This window comes from Cavenderia fasciculata, assembly GCF_000203815.1.
Source record: "Cavenderia fasciculata unplaced genomic scaffold Scf_Dfasci-F-a-25c12.r2-5, whole genome shotgun sequence".
In the NCBI taxonomy this organism is placed as follows: domain Eukaryota; phylum Evosea; class Eumycetozoa; order Acytosteliales; family Cavenderiaceae; genus Cavenderia; species Cavenderia fasciculata.
In genome coordinates, this window is record NW_004457729.1 from 4,025,577 (window position 1) to 4,038,537 (window position 12,961).

Here is a 12,961-nt window from a genome sequence, read left to right on the forward strand (position 1 = left end):
TACCTGAAAAATAGTTGTCTATACAACCAGTCGTTCATCGTCTTTAATGGTCGACCAGTAGCATGCATTTCTGATCAAACACAAAACTGGGAAGAAAAGCTTATTTTTAACTCTACAACAAAAAATGTCATACTTTTAGCACTGGTCAAAAAAAAAAAACAAAGTACAATTATTGATGGGATATTTTGATATAAAACAATAAATAAATAAATAAATTTTTTTATTATCAAAAACTATGTACAATTATTGATGAGATAGTTGATACACTACTCCTGGTTGTGACTAGTATAGCTTTACCTTTTAGTTCATCTTACGGATGAGGTTGTTAAAGTAGGATTGGAGCCATTGAACAACAAATTGTGGTTTAAGATAAATTAATCAGAGAATTGCAAGAAAAACTGTGTATATTTGGAAAAACAAGTTCAATCATTTATCAATCAACTAGATTAATAAATAATCGTTGATCAATCCTTGGGTGTTAAAGAGACGGTCTTTTTGGGTTTGAGGGTCGAGAAGTTGGAGTCCATTTTTGCGGGTGTTACCTGCATTTTAAAGTTAATTATCTTTAATTTACTAATAATTAATCTATTCTTAAACCATTAAGGTGGAGATGCTGGGTAGGAAGTTGTGATAGGGGTTGGGAGAAGATGTTGATGGTACTGTGTTGATGAGAAATAATAAACTATCATCAGGGACGGTTGAGTGAAAAACAAAATTTATGGACGTGAGAGTCCATGAAATAAATTAAAAACTATGTACAATTATTGATGAGATAATTAATTTACTACACCTGGTTGTGACTAGTATAGGTTTATTAAAGTATCCTTTTAGTTCATCTTACGGATGAGGTTATTAATGTAAGATTCTCTATTTCCTGCGTCTCCACCTTAATGGTTTAAGAATAGATTAATTATTAGTAAATTGAAGAGATAAAATATATAAGATTATATGTTATTGATTGATTGTTGATATCTTACCTTCAAGGAAGTGAATCTTCTTGTGGTTGAAACCACCACGTGGACAGTTAAGCTTGAATGGCCATAAGAAGTTGGAGGCTTGCTTGAAGTGTGGACCACAGGTGAAGATTTCGTGGACAAGATCTTCCATACAGATCATGTTGAACTTGCCTAACTTGGCCTTGATGATCTTGTTGTGAGTCAATGGGATACGACGGTTGTTGACCTTTCCGTAACCACGCTTGTAGACGAGTTCCTTGACAGACTTGAGGTTTGGATAACCATAGGCGACGTATGGCTCGACCAACTTGAGCATGTTGATGGTGGCCTTGTTGAGCTTGATGAAGACACCGTTGTTCAATTGGAGGAGACGGAACAATCTGAGGATCTTCTTTGGCTTTGGTGAAACACCGTTGACACCACGAATACGGATGACAAAGGCAACCTTGGCTTCTTCTGGGACGTAGAAGGTGTTGTTGTTCTTGGCGATACGCTTTTGACGGACATCTTCTTGTTCCTTTTGACGGTATTCCTTGACGTACTTTTCAGCACGCTTGAAATAGGCGTTTCTGAGCTTGTTACGTCTGAGGACTTGACGCTTGACGATGGCAGCACGGTCAATGGTACGCTTTTGGGCGGTGGCTCTCTTCTTTAATAAAGATTCTGGAACTGGGGTAGAAACTCTAAATAATTATTAAAAAAAAAAAGAAATGGAAAAAATATATGTGTGATTTTAAAAAAAAGAAAGAAAAAAGGATAGAGAATAAAAGAGAGTAGAAGTTTTTTTTTTAATAACCGGTTAAAAACCAATATATGGACAAGAGAGAAAACATTGGAAACAAAAGGTAAAAAAAAAAAACATCAAAATCAATTAAATTCAAAACACAACAATTGTTGGTTGATTTAATCCAAGATTATAATCAAGATGTTTTTTTAAAACCAAACAGTCCCTATAGTTTAGTCACCGCCATTCCTTGCCAAAGAGTCAATCCAATCCTTGCCTTTTTGACTTGTTCTATTTTGGTTTAACTTCCAACCCCGCATAGTTACTACTTTAAACCAAAATAGCTATTGTCTATAAATATGTCAAATTTAATAAACTATATTAAAAATGATACGAGACAAAAGTTATGTGTTTGGGATCAATACTTGATCAAAGAGTTGATCAATCTCTTTGACAATGCCCTCCATTCAATTGCACTATTAGGTCATATGATTTAGAAAAAAAAATAGAACAAAAAAAACGAGTAAAGTTTTTTTGATTTGTTTTTTTCGGTTTTCATAGGCTGGCATTGATAATGGTGGATGTAATGAATACAAAAATACTTAAAGAAAGAAAAGCGTGAGCATAATCTTTCTCAATACCCTTCACAAAACGTGATGGACGAAAGAGGTAATATGGGAAATGGAAGCCGGTCTTTTTCAAACTCTAATCTCTCTAACCTTTCTTTTCTATTTTTTTACTCGTCACCATTTGGTTCAAAGCATCCCATCAGCTCTTGCCAACTTTCAACAAAAGTAGTGTTGAAAGAAGAAAGAAGAAGAGTGAGAGAGATATATGTGTATGGGTCAACCGGTTCTTTCCTAAGGAGTTGCTAAAATTCTCGATGTCGTATCCTAATAGCATTAAACCTTGTTTTGTTTTTTATAAAGAGTGTGTAGGGTTTGGTTGTAGTGGATAGATTAGACAAGAAGAAAGAGGTATAGAGATAGGATAGATAAAAAGGAAGGAGTGCTATAGGATATCTAAAATCTACTGTTTGGTTGACATTGTTGTATCTTTTAACGGACTTCAAAAGTAAAGAAACTAAAGATGAACCAAAAGTCTAGTTATAGCGCTGCCGAGGAACGAGCAACCAACGACGATTTTCGAAAATAAAAAAAATTTTAAAATGAATTTCTCAAATCATATCAGCTGAAATGTTTGCCCTGAGCAGTGACACAAAGAGAGTGAGAGAGATCAGCTGATGAATTAATATACATACATAACTTCGTCACTCTCTTTTATATAGGATGATATTTTCAGATTTATTCAAACCAACATCAACAGAGTTGAATGGATTTATATTATTTGATGATAGTTTATTATCAAGTGGAGAGAAACTATTAAACTATCTATATGGTCGTTATCTAACTGGTACAGGATCAAATCATCGTAATATATGGTTTATCAATTTTAGTTTACCTTTACATTATTATAAATCATTATATAATCATTATAAATCGTAAGCAAATAGAAAGAAAGAATAGAAATAGAGATAGAGTATTTGTTTGTTAACATATATACGTTAGTAACTTTATAGTAATTGATTGTTATACAAATCCATTAAATTGGAATCAACATAATATATCATTAAATGATAGTAGTAGTAGTAACAGTGGACCTATAACAATATCATGTGATGGTAATCATAATTCAATTGTATCAACATTACAATCAATCTATCAAAATGAAAAGATACCAATCAAATTAAAAGAACGTCCATTGATTATTGTCAATTCACTTAGTTCTTTAATTTTAAAGGATGGTTTATCTGAAACTTGTCATTTATTAAGAACTCTAATCAATATTAATCTTAAACAACAACAAACAACAACAAAAACAACAAAAACAACAACAAAAACAACAATTAAAAATAGCAACAAGATAACAACAGGTATTGAAGGTAGTATAGATAATGCAAAGTTTAAACAAACAATGGAAAGAACATTTATAAGTGTTTTTGGTATATTTCATAGTGATCTTCATTATACTGATCGTACCATACAAAGACAATTGGAGTATCTTTCAACTACAGCCATCTCTGTTACCCCATTACCAGCAAACATTCAATTATCACAATCATTAATGACCAATGCATATGAGGCTACCATTACAGTTTTAAACAAAAAAAGATCTGGTAGAGTTGTTAGAAATGTAAGAAGAAAAAGAGAAAAAAAGAAAAAGAGAAAAAAGAAATTAATATTACTTTTTTATTTTTAGGTTGAATATTATTATGAAAAGAATGGTATAAATGGTTATTTAGCATTTGATTCAGCAGAATCATTGGAAAAGAAACCAGAGATTAAAGAATTGGATCCAACAGAAAATCTTTCATTTAATCTTAAACTAAGTGAAGATGAACGTGCAGCCAAAGATGCAGTAGTATTACCATATATGAGAACCAATGATGGTTCTGCAAATTTATTAATTATTGAAGATCCAGATGAAGAAGATTATGATGATGAAGATCCAGATGATGATCTTGATATTTAAAAATAATATTTTTTATTAAATAAGCAACCTTTATTTGAAATGTTAACATTTTATTATCAAGGTTAGGGTTTTATCCTTCCTTTTCTCATCTCTCTTTTATTTATTTTTTTGTATTATTTCATATATTTGTATACAGCAGCAGATAATCAAAAGGAGAATGAATAAAAAAAAAAAGAATCCTCTTAGAGCAATAAAATTGGAAGAAACTAGATTAAAGAAATTGGCTGATACTTATTTGGTAGAGTCTAGACATTTACCCATTCAAATATACAATAGACTTCATTTCACAAAGCCAGTCAACAACAAATTGGTTCCATCATTTTCAGAGACCTTTATGTATCTGATACATGAAAAGCATAGACATTATATCAGGGAACCAGGAACTATAGAAAGACAGTTCAAAGAAGAGTTTAGAAAAATGAATGTTTATTATCATCGTCAAGTCAAAAAGGACAATTACAAGTCATCAAACAAATTCTCTAGAACTCCAAGACTTGGTATATCTCTCAAGAGTAAAAATTTCCTAAAACTATACCTTGAACAAATTTGTAATGATCATTGTTATCATTCTCTTCAACAAGATTTAAAACATAAATGATGATGATGATGATAGTGATGATGATGAACCTTTTGATAATAATATTTTTAATAATCAAAAAAATCAAAATAATAATAATAATAATAATAATAATTTTGATGATAATATCAAAAGGGAGATTATTGATGTCGACAGTCTATGAAAATACTACAAAACTCTTTATTGATTTTTTTTGTAAATTGATCTAGATTGAAAATAAATTTTTGTATAATTGTTTTTGGAAATTACGTCTCTTTATGGTTTACCAGCACAAGCATTCTTCTTTAAACATTCACCAATACGAGCTAAATTTTGAATACGACACTAAAATATTTTTATATTAAATTATAAATTAGTTTTGTTATTTACCATGTTGATCTGTTTTTTTTTACTTACACCTATATCAGCCTTTCCATTGGCATCTTCTGCACAGACAGCAGCACTAAAATCAGTAAAACATTTCTTGCATGATGGTGATTGAACATCGGTCGTTGCCTGTGCAATTGGACTCATCACCATGAAACATAAAACAATGGCAACAATAATTAATTTAATTATATTTTTAAACATTTTAGAAAAGAAATTTAGGAAATTGGAAATTAGATTAGATTAAGTAATAATTATTATATTAACAAAAAAAAAAAATGATAATGAATTAGAGTTCAATTGAGAATTTGATCTAGAGTGAGACTGACTGATTCATCACAACAATGAAATTAAACAAATTAACCCACTCTTTACAAAGAGTATACTGTGAGAGCTGCAGTGAAGTGATATGATCTATATCAAAAGTGTAGTATACTCACTCAAATATGATTTCATATGAAAGTTGGTGGGGGGGTTTTTTTTTTTTTGGCATTGGTATTTCCATCGATACAACTCTATTGATTGTGTGGGTTATTTTCACATATGACTATAGTATTTTATTTACTGAGCAACATTGATATCAATTTCTTCAGCTGGTCTATAGGGATTACGATTTCTACAAAGTTTTGAAAAGTTGAATATATCAAATCCAAAGAAACTTAATAAAATTGGTAAAAGTACTAATCCATGTAATGCACCAAGAATAACAATTGAAATATACATTCTAAAATAATAAACTCTAAATATTTCAGAACTAAAAAAAAATAGAAAAAGATTAATAAATATTTTTCAATTTCTTTCTTTCTTTCTTTCTATTTTCTATTACTTTGAAAAAGCTAAAACTAAAACACCTAATAATTTTGTAATAAAAATACCACTAACAATTGAACTACCAACTTGGTTTAGAGCATATTTTGATTTTTGAGACTTGTCAAGAGTTGGAGGTGCTCTAATAAATGCATGAGCAATATGTACACAAAATTCTATTGATATACCAATTGCCATGACAACATTGACTACTGAAACTGCATTGAGACTGACGTTCCAGAGGTACATGACACCAAGTAAATCTATTGAAACCATACCAACACATATTACAACCAAAAGTGATATCATTGGATTTGTGAGTAGTAATAGACATACTATAAATACACCAGCCAATGCAAGACCAATATCCATAACTGCTATTTTTTGAATGGTCAAATATTGTTCAAAATAGACATAAAATACAGAATAGACAAATACTGGTAATCCTTGAGATGTAAAATGATCTGCCAAATAATAGGCAGCCTTGATTGCATTGATGAAATCATTTTGAGTACGAAGTGTTGAATGATAACCATCAAGACGAGATGCTACAATAGTGGTACCATTTTGAATATTTAAATCTTGTGCATAGGCAAGACCTGTTGATGGACAACTACCACTAACTGTAAAGTTGAAAAAGGTTGGAAGGTATTTTACAAATTGTTCTGGTGGTGGACGATCCTTGTCATTCAATGTAAAACATGCTGTGCAATTGGAATCTGGTATACTTGGATCACATGGTGTTGAATCTGGCATGAATCCACAACAATCTGGATTGGCAGACCATAACAAGTAATCATCCAACCATGAACTAATACCTGGGTGGACAAATGGAGCATTGTTGAATATATTCGATACAGAGCTATCTGTACAATTTTGAATGGTACATAGAGCATTTTGACTGGAGAAATCGGTATAATTATAGTTTCCCTTGACAACAATATAAAATGGTGGTCCAACCTCTAGGTATTCAGCCATTTGACTAAAATATTGTTGAAGATAACTATCACTTGGAAGGGCGACACGTTGATCTAGACCCAATGTCAAACTAAACGACAATGACAAGGCAATTAAAAATGCACCAATAAATATAATGACTGCACCAACTTTTACAATTGGATTCATTATAAATGGAGCATAATAATGTTTAAAAAGTGTTTTCAAAAGACTATCTTTTTTCTTGTACACTGGAATGTATTGAGTGTTTAGAGAAAAGTCTTCATCAAACATGAGTGGAACCTTTTCATCTCGGTTTAGGTCTGGTTCATCGTCATCTGAATTTTCTCCATCTTGTAATGACAGACATGGGATACAGTCGACGCGACGATTCTGATATCGCTGAGTGTCAAGTATGAGTAGTGCTGAAAATGCTGTTACTTGAAGAATAAAGTCAAATAGAATGGCAACCGATGCATAGGCTGAAAAGGCAACTACAGCAGGCATTCTGGTAAGAGTACCAAGAAGGAATGCCAATGATTCAGAGAGTGATGCCAATGCCATTGAAGGTCCTACTCTTGCCATGGCTCTAGCAAGTGTCAATTGAATGGGTGGTTTGGATGAGAACCGAGTTGTATTATCATACGATGTAACATGTAGATTTTCAAAAGTATTTACTAGTATGAAAATATTATCAACACCAATTGCCAAAACTAAAAATGGTATCACTTCTGAAATGATAAGTGTTGCTTTAATGCCACCAAAAGAACAAAGACCAACTGAAATGGCAATTGAACATGCAACCACTAAAATACCAGCAAGACCAAGTGAAAATCTTGAATTGACAATATAAGAAAGGAAACGATGAGGAGGTGGATAGAATCTACCAAGGGCAACTGAAACATAGACAAACATGACAGAATAGGAAATGAGAATGGTTGAAATATCGGCAGAACTTTCTCTTGACAATTCATCTTGAACAGAACGTTGTGCAGAAAATGCTACATTTAATAGACGACTCGAGTTTGATTGATATTGTTTAACTGCTTGTAACCAAACTTCTTCCCATGCCATGGCTTGATTCTGAAGAGAATCTGGATTCTTTAAAAGAAAAGTAGTTACAAAGGCAGATGCTTTCATTGCCTCGGATGGTGTACCTGACCAACCACCCAATACTACTGCTGGATTGACTGGTGTACCTACAGCATCCATACAAGTAGTCATTAATGGATCACCAAGACATGTTTGCATTTGTTGTTGAAAACTGTCAGAGTCCATTTGTTCAATGAGTTGTAAATTTCTTTGCCACATTCCAGTAACCGATTCAACCAAACATCCACGATGAGTTGGTGCAAAACAAAGACTTGACAGTGAAATGGTAGTATTTTCATAGTTGACGGTGAGATTCATTAATTCTATTTCTAGACGTGCCAATTCTGCAATCAATGTTTGATTATTACCAATCATAGTTATGTTTGGATCGGTTGGGGTAAGGATGAGTTGTTCGATACGATAAAATGGACCAAAGTTACTATCGAAATATTCCTTTTCAATGGCAGCACGACTAGTTGGACTAACCCACAATTTGACAGGATCTTCTTCAATTTGAAGGAATTTAATACCAATTGAACAAATACCAGTAAATACAATACACGCAGCAATGGTGACCAATGGATAATTGGAAACGACGCGACCAAGTAAAAAGAATAATTTTTGAACAAAACTAGGATCTTCAATACCAATATCTTTAAATGGTGATGATTCCGAGAATGGTTCTACCAAATCGCTTGGATGACCCAATCTAATATTTGCACCGCCGGGTTTGTTAAATTGGAAATCAAAACGATTTTGTTCCCTTTGATAGAGCAAGTATAAAATGACAGTAACCACTGCCATAATACCCAAAGCAACCAACGAATAGGTAAATGATGTTACAGCAAGAGCACATGACCAATCTCTACCATATGGCATTTGATAATTACATTTATCAGACTCTATGGGTACAATACCAGAAATGACTGGCAAGAAAATAGCAGAAACATAAATATAAATCATTACAATGAATCCAATGACTATATAAAGTTTCTTTCTTCTAATTAATATTCTTTTAAGACACCAAATTGAAATTAATGTAAATAATGTCAATAAAAATAAATAATATCCAAATATAAACCAAACTGATAATATTGGTATTCTAAAAAATAAAAATAAATTAATAAATAAATAAAATATTATATTATTTCTTTTTTCACTATGGTTTACATACTGTCTATTAAATAAATAAGTATTTGGAATGATTGAATCATTTATCATTTTGAAACCACCATATTCACCTGGAAAAGAACATAGATCACGACAACTAGCACATGAACAACTAGAGGTACAATTTTGAACGGCAACAGTTGATCTATATCCATTGATTGGATCAAAGATAAAGCCAATTTTGAATTGTGGGTTTTGTGAACCGAAAAAGTTGACAAAAAAGTCTATATACGTTGGATATTGAACGGCGAATGGTACATTTCCACTTGTAGATACATCACGACAACTATTATAGATACCTTCTGCATAGACTGGATCAATGACATATGTGGCATAGGTTACTTTGGTGTAATTGACACCATTATGAGGAAAGATACTCGTTTGATTGATCAACATAAACGTTGCTTGGTAGGGTGAACATCCACTAGCACACCACAGATCCCATAGATTTGCCATACATGCTGGGCATCTTCCAAAAACAGTTTGTGCTGCTGTCATTTGATCTCCCAACATTATAAATTGTTGTTGACTACAACATGAATCTGATTGAAATTCTGGGTGTGATGGACATATTCCTGATGGTATACCTCCTGATACCTAAAAGAATAATAAAAAAAAAAAAAGAAATAGAAAATAAAAAGAATGTTATTATATTGTTATTATATTGATAAGTATTTGTTGTTGTTGTTGTTGTTGTTGTATTGACTTACAGGAGAAGGTTGAAAATACTTTTCAGTAGTTATACTTGTATTTGTACCCCATGGTCCAGGGAATACTACACCATACATTGAACATCCTGTAGTTGTATTGATCTGTTGATTAGATTGATGTGATATTATTTCATTGCTTCCTTTTACTAGTACTCTGTTAAATAAACAAAGGGCAATGATAAAGATGATGATGACTGTTGCTAAAAATGAATTTTGATGATTTAACATTTTTTTTGTCCATTTAAAAAATAGAGATAAATAATAATAATGAGTTATGAACAATCAACAATATATAAAAAAATATAAAAATAGATTGTAAATTGGATAAATGAATATATAAATTATTACTTGAATTATTTGATGAAAGTAGTAAAAGTAAACTGAGAATACAAATAAATAGTACTACTGATGTATGTATGAATAACGAGTTTTTATTTTTATTTTATTTTATTTATTTTGGGTGAGAGAGAGAGGGAGAGAGAAGGAGAAAGAGGTGTGTGTGGGTAGACCGACCAACCAACCAAACAACCACACACTCGCAAAAATGGATTGTGGTAGATGTAAACCGTGATCACTTCATTGGCAGTTTCCAGTTTGATGATGCAAAATGACACGTTCACATTGCCATGATTACACCACCTAAAAATAAAGATGAGCTCTCCTCCTCTGCTAACCCACTCTAGAGGGGGGGTATCATAAATCAATCAATATTTAATTGTTTTTTCAAGATTACTTATTTTATTTTATTTTATTTATTTGATTTGATTTGATTTGATTTAATTATTTTGATCTGGTATGATAAATGGTAAAGTATAATTTGGATTATTACTATTACCTGATCCTGAACCCATAGAAGTAAATGTCAAGTTGGCAGGAAAATTAAAAATTGGTGTATTGATTGGTTCTGGAATTGGTGGGAATGGAATGATTTTGGAATCATAGACATTTAGATTCCAAGATGATTTGTTAATGATCGATGGATGCTTTTGAATTTCTTGATCTAAATGTTGTAATTGTTGATGACCGATTCCTGCAATGTTTACACTTAGATATCCTATATTGTGATGATTGATAATTGCTTCTTTTAGATTATTCCATTGTTGGAATCCAATCATATTTGTTGTTGATTGTGAAGAATCTTTTTTAAATTCAAATTCAATACTTTTAAAGGTAGAGTTTTGATTAAAATTTAAAATATCAACAAATAATGAACAATCAGATGTTGATCGAATAATGATATTGGAGACATTAGAGAATGACTCGGCAATCATTTTTCTTTGTTGGTCATCTGGTAGCGGGATATTGACCAATTTAACATATCGAGACTTTGCACTACTATTGGGTAGTGTCAAATCGAGACGATTGATTGGTCGACGAATTGGCACTATATACCAAACGGGTAGTTTAATTGATTGCAGATGACTAGATCTTTCATCTTGTAATAAGAATTCCAACAATTTGGTATTATGTAAAGAGAGTGAACATTCTTGTGTTTCAATACCAAATTCGACTAATCGATGTGATCTTTTGAGATAGTCAATGATGGGTTGTGAACTAGTTGGTGGAAAGATACGTGGCAGAACTGGTTGTTTTGCCTCGACGAGTAATAGTGATTCGAGTAGTGGAAGGTTTCTAGTGAGATTATCAAAAAACTCAGTGTCTATTGTATAATCAAATACAGTACCAAGACAGAGTTTACGTAGTTTTGAAAGATACTCTGAAAATGATATCTTTACAGCTATTATATCTGGATCCCATTCATTCTCTTCTTCATTGTCATCATCTTCTTGATAATCTTCTTTGACGGGTATTCTTGGTGTTATGACCAATGACAATTCTTCGATTTGGTGTCCAATTGCAATGACAACATTATCCAAATGTTCACCCCATACGCGATCACCATAACTATTACGATAGTCATGCATAATATGTAATCTCGAAAGAGATGGCATTTGACACCCAACGTCGGTAGAAATAAGATAATCTATATCTTCCAATACACCATTAAATGTATCGATTTGATTAAATATTGATTGTACCAACAACTTTGAACGGTCAGTCAATACTTGTTCCTTTACATTTGGTCGATAGATAAACTTTTTCAACTTTAAAGATGCTTCTTCCTCCAACGCAACCTTTCTCTTTTTATCATCCCATTCCAATTGTTCAAATATAAATCTCTTTAGATTCATTTGACCATCAACATTTAAACTTTTAAACTCTTTTAATCCATCATTTGACATTATATTAATTATTAAATATTTTGTTAAATTATTATTATCATTATTATCATTATTATTATTATTATTATTCTCTTTTTTGTTGTTTTTGTTTAAATCTATTAATAATTGATTTAATAATAATTGTTTACTACAATGTTGAATTTGATCATTTTGATTATCCTTTTTTAATTGATCTAGAGTGAGTCTATCAAAGATTAACTTGTCATTGAGTAGTTTAACAATTTCAAAGTATTGTTTTGATACTCTACTTAGTGATGTCAATATCCAATGTCTGCTGACACTTGATTTTAATGATTCACTCTCTTCCCATAGATATTTAATAACTATACCATAAAGATATATTGGTAATTTTATACTATTATCACTATTATTACTATTATTACTATCCATCTTTAAAAAAATGAAGCACTATAAACCAGAGAAAAACACAAGCTGTAGCGCTTTAAAATTTTTTTTTTTTGTAGAAATCATTCATTCAATGAAACATGATGATGAGATTTTTTTGGTATTATCTCCCTTACACATTCCTTGATGAGATTTATAACAATGAAATAATATTAATACAAATTTTATATTCATTATAATAATAAAGAGTGTCTTTGAGACAGTCAATGTTTGATTATATTTTTATACCATTTTTTTTTTTTTTTATTCAAAGTACACGAGATAAAAACTAACTACTAAGAGGAGACAATGACATCATCGAAGCTGCAAAGACCCACGTTTTTTGATCAAAAAATCGAGTTTAAGGGGAAGCTTGAAAAAATCTTTCTAGGCTGACTTTGAGTTGAGTCGCAATCCACACCCACCTCTTTAAAATCGCGACCCCTCTTACTTACTCCTTGTCA

The 12,961-nt window shown here is 31.5% G+C and overlaps 6 protein-coding genes across 6 annotated transcripts; 2 read left to right on the forward strand and 4 right to left on the reverse strand.

Annotated features, from left to right (window-relative positions):
* Positions 1-827: 827 nt before the first annotated feature.
* On the reverse strand, positions 828-2,147 carry rpl7 (S60 ribosomal protein L7; the record flags this gene model as incomplete). The annotated part of the gene is made up of 4 exons (XM_004359852.1): positions 828-886; positions 978-1,639; positions 2,010-2,056; positions 2,106-2,147. 4 exons carry the CDS (start codon positions 2,145-2,147, stop codon positions 828-830), a joined length of 810 nt encoding a protein of 269 aa, XP_004359909.1.
* Positions 2,148-2,361: 214 nt separating this feature from the next.
* On the forward strand, positions 2,362-4,212 carry DFA_01949 (uncharacterized protein; the record flags this gene model as incomplete). The annotated part of the gene is made up of 4 exons (XM_004359853.1): positions 2,362-2,474; positions 2,969-3,111; positions 3,260-3,873; positions 3,940-4,212. The coding sequence occupies 4 exons, from the start codon at positions 2,362-2,364 to the stop codon at positions 4,210-4,212; spliced, it is 1,143 nt and encodes a 380-aa protein (XP_004359910.1).
* Positions 4,213-4,369: 157 nt separating this feature from the next.
* On the forward strand, positions 4,370-4,810 carry DFA_01950 (uncharacterized protein; the record flags this gene model as incomplete). Its single annotated transcript, XM_004359854.1, has 1 exon — positions 4,370-4,810. The coding sequence occupies one exon, from the start codon at positions 4,370-4,372 to the stop codon at positions 4,808-4,810; it is 441 nt and encodes a 146-aa protein (XP_004359911.1).
* A 234-nt stretch (positions 4,811-5,044) lies between these two features.
* Positions 5,045-5,359, reverse strand: DFA_01951 (uncharacterized protein; the record flags this gene model as incomplete). The annotated part of the gene is made up of 2 exons (XM_004359855.1): positions 5,045-5,113; positions 5,186-5,359. The coding sequence occupies 2 exons, from the start codon at positions 5,357-5,359 to the stop codon at positions 5,045-5,047; spliced, it is 243 nt and encodes an 80-aa protein (XP_004359912.1).
* A 357-nt stretch (positions 5,360-5,716) lies between these two features.
* Positions 5,717-10,098, reverse strand: DFA_01952 (Niemann-Pick C type protein; the record flags this gene model as incomplete). The annotated part of the gene is made up of 6 exons (XM_004359856.1): positions 5,717-5,909; positions 5,982-6,006; positions 6,031-7,999; positions 8,021-9,092; positions 9,165-9,757; positions 9,871-10,098. 6 exons carry the CDS (start codon positions 10,096-10,098, stop codon positions 5,717-5,719), a joined length of 4,080 nt encoding a protein of 1,359 aa, XP_004359913.1.
* A 548-nt stretch (positions 10,099-10,646) lies between these two features.
* DFA_01953 (uncharacterized protein) lies at positions 10,647-12,749 on the reverse strand (the record flags this gene model as incomplete). The annotated part of the gene is made up of 2 exons (XM_004359857.1): positions 10,647-12,503; positions 12,747-12,749. 2 exons carry the CDS (start codon positions 12,747-12,749, stop codon positions 10,647-10,649), a joined length of 1,860 nt encoding a protein of 619 aa, XP_004359914.1.
* Between the last annotated feature and the right edge of the window lie 212 nt (positions 12,750-12,961).